The sequence below is a fragment of the Solanum lycopersicum genome, chromosome 7 (assembly GCF_036512215.1).
Source record: "Solanum lycopersicum chromosome 7, SLM_r2.1".
NCBI classification, from domain to species: domain Eukaryota; kingdom Viridiplantae; phylum Streptophyta; class Magnoliopsida; order Solanales; family Solanaceae; genus Solanum; species Solanum lycopersicum.
In genome coordinates, this window is record NC_090806.1 from 19205847 (window position 1) to 19214762 (window position 8916).

Here is an 8916-nt window from a genome sequence, read left to right on the forward strand (position 1 = left end):
CATCAAAAAACCACAAAAATAAAAAAAATAAATAGGATTCTTTTTGTGTGTGTGTGCGCGTACGTGCGTGCGTTGTGCGTGCGTGCGTGCGTTTGTGTGTGTGTGTGAATTTTTTATTTTTTATTTTTAAAAATAATAGAAATAGAAGGTATAATAATAATAAAAACTAAAAAAATGATATATTATATTGTGAGACGAAAAATAATTCGTCACTAAAAGTATACAAAGACGATTTTGCTGAATATATTATATTAACTATAGAAAGAAAAGTCATACCGAAATCCTTAAACAGTTGTGACAAATTTATTTATCGTAAAAGGTATGTCCACTTTTTTGTACTGAATAGTATGTTTGTCACTAAAAAGGTTATTACTACCTACAAAATTATATTGTCGCTATTATTTTACTTCAACTAGTGACAAAATCAATTTTCTCTATAGTTAAATGTATTTTGTAGTTAAAGAAAATCTAATTTCGCCTTTATTGACTATATTTTATATACAAAAAATTATTCTGTTCTTTAATATATTAGGGATAATTTTATCATTACAAAAAAAGTTTATTTTTCATATGAATATTGCATAATTATTAAAATTACTATTAGGAATTTTCTATTTTTGCCATCTCTTTCTAAATATTAACCAACTTAAATTTATTTACTTCTCTAACCCATGTATTGATTTCATGGTTTTCATTCTTAAGTTCTTATTTGAGACAAATGAATAGCAATATTAAGTTAATAAAGTAAATAATCTACTATAATTAAATAAATTTTAATTAGGTTAATTTTAAAATATAAAACATTTTACCATCAAAATGTTCTTATTATCAATGTACATAAAATTGAATAGAAAAAATATTATTATTTCTCTTCAATATTTGATCCACAATATTTAAAACTCTAACCAAAGAACTATTATTATGAATTTAGTAAGACTCTTAGTTTACTTTGATTTCATTGTGACTCGATTGTGTAATGACCCGATAGGTCATTTTTGGAAATATGAATTATTTCCTTAACTTGAATTAATTAATGGATGGGTGATCATAGATAATGAATTAATAGATAGTTAGTGGGCTAATGTGATAATTTATTAAAAATCCTATACCATTTGTCCCTTATATATTAAAAATAAATTGGTGATATTTAGTAATTTTTACTATAATTATTATTTAAAGAAATAGAGGAAAAGAAAACTACCCTAGAACGAGACTTCATGCAACATCGACAATGAAGATTTGACCTCCTGGTAAGCAAATCTAAAATTAGTTTCAAATCTATCCACATACAATGATATTGGAAGGTTGTTTACATTTATTACTCATTAAAAAAAATGGGATAATGAAATGGAAGTGCATGTGTTGTCTGTTATGTTTGAACTTGGAAAAAATATTATATATATATATATATATATATATATATATATATATATATATATATCTATATATATGACTTTTGGTGAGTTTTCTTGGTGTGGTGCTAACCAATATGTATTTTAGTAATTTTTGTGTATTGTTGGAACTTTGAAGGAAGGAAAAAAAACAATATGAAAAGCAATACTTGTGTAATGGGGCTAAAAACATTTAAGTCACAGTGAATAGTGCTCGTGGGTCCCTGGAAAATTATCATCACTACATTTTATTAATCAAAATTGGTGAGAGAATTGCTATATAGTGATTAAGAATTAGGATAAGTATGTCTAGTGACATATGAATCATTGGAGTTCGAACGTTGTGATCTATTCGTGGAGATTTAAATTAAATTATTGTTATTATCACATTATGAATTAAGTTTTGATATATTGGGATGACTAATTAAATATTAGATCTATCATATCATATAAATTTCATTTGAATTATGATATTGGAGGAATTGAAATTTAGTCCTAGGCTTGAAACTTGGAAAACTATGATGGTTGAAATGTTAATTTACATCAAGAGTAACAAACTTGATTATAAATGTGGGTCAATTTTTAGTTCAAGGTTAAACTTATTAAAATTTGGGTGTTGCTAGTTGTGAAACCTTATTGTGAATATATATACTTGAATAGATCCCATTGATTCAGAAGCTCAACAGAAAGGGAAGACTCAAGTCCTAGAGTCATTATTCGATTGACAAAGGCAAGTGGATTTCTAAACCCTTGTTAAGCGTATGAAATGCGTGTATTCTCTTGTGTGGTATTGAGAATGACTTGGAGACTTGTTGCTTATTTGTTGGTGTTGTATTCCTTGTAGTAAATTGCGCTTTGTTATCAAAATGGTTATCTCTTCATTTTCATTTGAGCATGTCATTTGCATTGTATCCGAGACATGATTGTGGTAAGAGGATGTACCATTTCGAGGGTCGTATCGCGCGCCGCGATGGATATTATATTTCGAGGGACGTATCGCGCGCTGCGAAGGTTACTATTATCGAAGGTCGTGTCGTGCGCCGACAAATGCATGGACAGATATGTCCCCCATGGGTCCCAGACTGAGAGACAGCGGGTGTGTTTCGTTAAGAAAGACATGCATCACTATATTTGACATTGCATCTCATGGCATTTCATATTTTATTATTGATGAACTTGAACACGTGTTTTGATGATCTTGTGAGTGTTTCTCTGTAAAAATTGTGACAGTTGAATATTGAGTTGTTATTGAGAATGTGTAAACTGATAGAGTGTGATTATTGAGTTGTGTGTTTAGAAAACTGTAAATTGTTAGGCTGTAGCGTGGAGGTTTAGGCAGGGTGCAAGGAGTACCTGTATTTTGTTCACTTAACTTGTATTTAGAGGTTTGCTTGTTGGGTACCGCGTGGTTTGGTACTCACCCTTGCTTCTACAAATTTTTGTAGGTTACAAGCTCGGATCTTCGTGATATCTGTCATTCTCTTTGTTTCCGAGGCATCTTGGGGAGGGTTGTGAGGTAGCTGCTTGTTATCTCAGCGAACTTTCCTACTCCAGTTTATGACTTTGTTTTTACTTGAAAGACAACTTCATTTTAGACTTATATTTTATTTCAATTCTAATATTTACATTAGAGGCTTGTGCATGTGACAACCTGGTTTTGGGGATCGAAGTAATATAACTTGGTTTCATAATAGAAATTGTTGTTTGATTGTCATTTACTTTCGCACTTCGTTAGATATTGGGTTTTAGGATGAGTTGTCTTGGTGGGATAAGACGAGTGTCATCACACCCATTTTTGGGTCGTGAGAAATGGTATAAGAGCCCTAGGTTCATAGGTCTCACGTGTATACAAGCCGAGTCTACATAGAGTCTCAAGGATCAGTACGGAGACGTCTGTACTCATCTCTAAGAGACAATAAATATTACTAGGAAACTCCATTTTGTTCATTCTTTCTCATCGTGCGTTGTCACCTTCTTTAGTACTGAGTTGTTGTATACTCTTTTGACAGATGACGAGGACTAGAACTAATGTTACTTGTCGTAGAGGGGAGGCACTTCCCGAGGCAGTTGTTGAGGCCCCAACTAGGGGTAGGGGTAGATCTCGAGCTAGAGGTCGTGCTAGTAGTACGACAGTAGCCAGAGGTCGTGGACGTGGAGAAGCACCAGTGAGAGGTCATGCTAGAGAGGTCTCTACAGAACCTTAGATTGATGGCAGAGAGGACCAGGTTCCTCCAGAGCCTGTAGTCACACCTTTGCTTCAGGATACACTATTGAGGGTGTTAAGTGTGCTAGAGGGATTTTCTCATAGTGGTGGTGCGACCGCCACACCACATGACTCTCGTACTAGAGAGGGGGATCAGACCCAAGAGCAGCAACAAGCTCCAGTTGTTCAGGATGCGGTGGGGAAACTACCAGTAGATCCCGCAGTTCAGAATGATGTTGCACCAGCAGTTGGGGGTCGAGTTGCATCGGTGGTTGTTCTGACAGAGGATGAGCAACGTAGGTATGAGAGATTTAGAAAGATGGACCCACCTCTGTTTCAGGGTGGGAAGAGCAAGGATGCTCATGAGTTTCTAACTACCTGTCAAGAATTACTAGAGGTGGTTGGATTAGCTGAGTCACATGGGGTTCGATATGCTACACTCCAGCTTCGTGGACCAGTAAGAGACTGGTGGAGGACTTATTCGGGGGGTTTTGCTAGTTGGATCTCCTCTAGTGACTTGGGAGCAGTTTGCTAGTGCATTCCAAGATCGTTAAATCCCTTGGAGCGTGGAGAGGAGAGTCGCTTGAGGTTTGAGAGTCTAAGACAGGATGGTTTATCGGTTACAGAGTATGAGGCGCATTTTTGCCAATTTTCTAGGCATGTGCTGGCCATTATTCCAAATGAGACAGAGAGGATCCACAGAATTGTGAGGGGATTGACTTTCTCTATTAGGTGAGTTGTGTTTCGGGCATCTAGGGAGGGGGCTTCTTTTCAGTCCATTGTGAGCGCCGCTAAAGAGGCGGAATTGATGGAGAGAGGGGAGTTTGGGGACCCTAAAAGGGTTCGCATATCAGGTCAGTTTCATGGTGCCTTATCTGGGGGTGGGGGATCACAGAGATTGAGTGGTTCTTTCCATCAGTGAGGACCTATTCATGCATCTATGCCGACATTTGAGGGTGGCCATACATCTAGGGGTTCTTATAGCCCGGGTCAAGGCTCATATGGTTCACAGCAGCGACCTACAGGGCGAGGCAATTATAGTGGGTTTTCAGGGTCCTTACAGCAGCTCCCAGGTCAGAGATTTTGTTTTACTTGTGGAGATCCCGATCATCTAATGCGGCAGTATACTTCTCAAATAGGTCATTGTGGGCCTCGACTTAATTCCTCATTCCAGACTAGACCACCAGCACCACAGGGTAGAGGTCGTGGCAGAGTTCAGTCAGGCAGGGGTGATAGAGTTTCTAGTAGTGGTGTTGCAGCTCAGCAGAGTGGGGGTAGAGGTACCACCCCGGCTGGAGGTGGACGAGGAGGCCACTGCTATGCTTTTCCTGGAAGACCTGAGGCGGAGACCTCTGATGCTGTTATTACAGGTATTATCCCAGTATGCCATTGACCTGCGTCTGTGTTGTTTGATCCAGGTTCTACATTCTCTTATGTGTCTATGCATTTTGGTGCTAAATTTGATATGATATGTGATAGCATGACTGTACCTATTCGTGTTTCTACACCCGTGGGTAAGCCCTTAGTGGTGGATCGAGTGTATCGATCCTGTCTTGTTTCTTTTGTTGGGTATGACACTTGGGTAAACTGAATCATTCTCGGGATGGTAGACTTTGATGTTATCTTGGGTATGGATTGGCTTTCTCCTTATCACGTTGTCCTTGATTGTAATGCTAAGACTGTGACTTTAGCAATGCCTGGTGTTTCGAGGGTTATGTAGAAGAGTGTTAGTGGTTCTTATCCTATCAAGGTTATCTCTTTTATTCGTGCTCAGAGAATGGTAGAGAGGGAGTGTTTGTCTTACTTAGCTTTTATTCGGGATACTAGTGTTGAACCACCTCCAATGGACTCTGTTCCCGTGGTTCAGGAGTTTCTCGATGTATTTCTCTCTGATATCCCAGGTGTTCCTCCCAATAGGGATATCGATTTGGCTATTGATTTGGAGCCTGGCACTAAGCCTATTTCTATACCCACATATCGTATGGCCCCAGCAGAGTTAAAAGAATTAAAGGATCAATTGCAGGATTTATTGAGTAAGGGTTTTATTCGCCCTAGTGTATCACCTTGGGGTGCCCCTGTATTATTTGTGAAGAAAAAGGATGGGACTATGATGATGTGTATTGATTACAGACAGTTGAACAAAGTAACAGTGAAGAATAAGTATCCTCTTCCGCGTATTGATGACTTATTTGATCAAATACAGGGAGCATCATTGTTCTCTAAGATTGATTTGAGGTCTGGGTATCATCAGTTGAAGATTAGGGCTTCACATATCCCTAAGACAACTTTTCGGACCCGGTATGGGCATTATGAGTGTCTAGTGATGTCCTTCGGATTGACTAATGCCCCTGAAGCATTCATGGAGTTGATGAATGGGGTGTTTCGACCATACCTTGAATCTTTTGTGATTGTTTTCATCGATGACATCCTTGTTTACTCTAAGACTGAGGAGGACCATGTCCGACACCTAAGAATTGTACTTCAGAGGTTGAGAGAAGAGAAGTTGTATGCGAAGTTCTCAAAGTATGAGTTCTGGCTTACTTCTGTGACATTCTTGGGACACGTGGTGTCCAAGGAGGATATTAGAGTAGATCTGGTCAAAATTGAGGCAGTTAGAGTCTGAACGCGACCTACTTCACCTACTGAGATTCGGAGTTTTATGGGATTGGCAGGCTATAATCGACGGTTTGTTCAGAGTTTCTCTACTATTGTTGCCCCATTAACTAGATTGACTCAACAGGATGTGCGTTTTTAGTGGTCTGATGAGTGTGAGCAGAGCTTTCAAAAACACAAGACTTTGTTGACTTCAGCTCCTATGTTGACTCTACCTGAGGAGGGTGTAGACTTTACAGTGTATTGTGATGCTTCAGGAGTTGGATTGGGTGGTGTGTTGATGCATAAGGGGAAAGTGATTTCTTATGCTTCTAGGCAATTGAAGTCCCATGAGAAGAACTACCCTACTCATGACTTGGAATTGGCGGCTGTGGTATTTGTACTTAAGTTATGGCGTCATTATTTGTATGGATTGCATTGTGAGATCTTCACTGATCATCGGAGTCTTCAGTATATCTTTAGTCAGAGGGATTTGAACTTGAGGCAGCGGAGATGGCTTGAGTTGCTGAAGGACTATGATGTGACCATTCTGTATCATCCTGGGAAGGCTAATGTTGTGGCTGATGCTTTGAGTAGGAAGACTCCTAGCATGGGGAGTCTTGCATCTCTTAGTATTGAGGAGAGACCATTGGCTAGAGATGTTCAGATGTTAGCTAACAGTCTTATCTGATTGCAGAGTTAAGAATAGAGTGATGAGATGATTGCTTTTATTGAGGCTCGGTCTTCTTTAGTTGAGCAGATCCGTGCACACTAGTTTAATGATGAAAAGTTATGTCTCATTCGAGAAAAAGTATTGAGAGGGGAAGCTAAGGAGGCTGTCCTTGATTCTAATGGTGTCTTGAGAATCGGAGGCAGGGTTTGTATGCCCAAGACAGGCGATTTGATTAGATTGATTCTTGAGGAGGCCCATTGTTCTCGGTATTCCATCCATCCGGGAGCGGCGAAGATGTTTCATGATCTGAGTCAGCATTACTGGTGGTGTGGGATGAAGAGAGATATTTTAGACTTTGTTTCGAGATGTTTGACTTGCCAGCAGGTCAAGTGTGAGCACCAGCGGCACGGAGGTGTATCTCAGAGGATGCCTATTCCTACTTGGAAGTGGGAGCGGATTACTATGGACTTTGTTGTGGGTTTGCCTACCACAGTGGGTGGTTATGACTCTATTTGGGTCATTGTTGATAGGATGACCAAGTCTGCCCATTTCATTCCGGTTCGGGTGAAGTATACAGCAGAAAAGTTAGCCGAGTTATATATAAGTTAGATCGTGCGACTACATGGGGTTCCTATCTCTATTATATCATATTTAGGTTCATTATTTACTTCTCACTTCTGGAAGGCATTACAGCACGGTCTTGGTACTCAGATATGAGTAAAACTTTTCACCCTCACAGATGGTTTTTCCGAGCGGACGATTCAGGTGTTGGAGGACATGCTCCGGGCGTGTGTGATCAATTCTGGAGCTAGAAGGGATCGACATTTACCCTTAGAGGAGTTTGCCTATAATAATAGTTATCACTCTAGTATCCAGATGACCCCATTTGAAGCATTGTATGGAAGACGGTGTAGGTCACCGATTGGTTGGTTTGATTCGACGGAAATGGACTCTTTGGATACAGACTTGCTTAGAGATTCTTTGGAGCAAATCCGTATGATTCAGTATAGATTATTGACAGCTCAGAGTCGACAGAAGAGTTATGCAGATCGGAGAGTTAGAGCCTTAGTGTTTATGGAGGGTGATCATGTTTGGCTTCGAGTATCACCCATGAAGGGCGTGATGAGGTTTGGAAAGAAGGGAAAGCTTAGCCCTAGGTTTATTGGAACTTTTGAGATTTTGAGCCGAGTGGGAGAGGTGGCCTATAAGTTGGCCTTGCCACCTAGTTTGTCGGCAGTTCATCCTATTTTTCATGTCTCTATGCTTCGGAAGTATATTTTGGATGAATCTCATGTGCTTTCACTTGAATCCGTGGAGTTGGGTCCAGACTTGACATTTGAGGAGGAGCCTATAGCTATTTTTGCTAGGCAGGTTCGCAAGCTTAGTACCAAGGAGATTGCTTCAGTGAAAGTGCAATGGAAGCACCGATCTGCGGGGGAGGCAACTTGGGAGACAGAGTCTGACATGCGTGCTAGATATCCACAACTTTTTGAAGCTCCAGGTGTTTTCTTTCATCTTATGTTTGAGGACGAACATAATTTTTAGTGGTGGATAATGTAATGATCCAGAAGGTCATTTTTGAAAATATGAATTATTTCCTTTAACTTGAATTAATTAATGGATGGTTGATCATAGATAATGAATTAATAGATAGTTAGTGGGCTCATGTGATAATTTATTAAAGATCCTATACCATTTGTCCCTTATATATTAAAAATAAATTGGTGATATTTAGTAATTTTAGTATAATTATTATTTTGAAGAAATAGAGGAAAAGAAAACTACCCTAGAACGAGACTTCGTGCAACATCGACAATGAAGATTTGACCTATTGGTAAGAAAATCTCAAATTAGTTTCAAATCTATTCACATACAATGATATTGGGAGGTTGTTTACATTTATTACTCATTAAAAAAATGGGATAATGAAATTGAAGTGCATGTGTTGTCTGTTATGTTTGAACTTGGAAAAAATATTTTATATATATATATATATATATATATATATATATATATATAGGACTTTTGGTGGGTTTTCTTGGTGTGGTGCTAATTAA

The 8916-nt window shown here is 38.7% G+C and overlaps 1 protein-coding gene across 1 annotated transcript; it reads left to right on the forward strand.

The window, feature by feature from the left end:
• Positions 1–7981: 7981 nt before the first annotated feature.
• Positions 7982–8404, forward strand: LOC112941861 (uncharacterized). Its single transcript, XM_026032201.2, has one exon. It carries the CDS (start codon positions 7982–7984, stop codon positions 8402–8404), a length of 423 nt encoding a protein of 140 aa, XP_025887986.2.
• Positions 8405–8916: the final 512 nt, after the last annotated feature.

Coding starts and splice junctions, on each gene's coding strand:
- LOC112941861 (XM_026032201.2), top strand. CDS start 7,982: ATGAGGTTTGGAAAGAAGGGAAAGCTTAGCCCTAGGTTTATTGGAACT.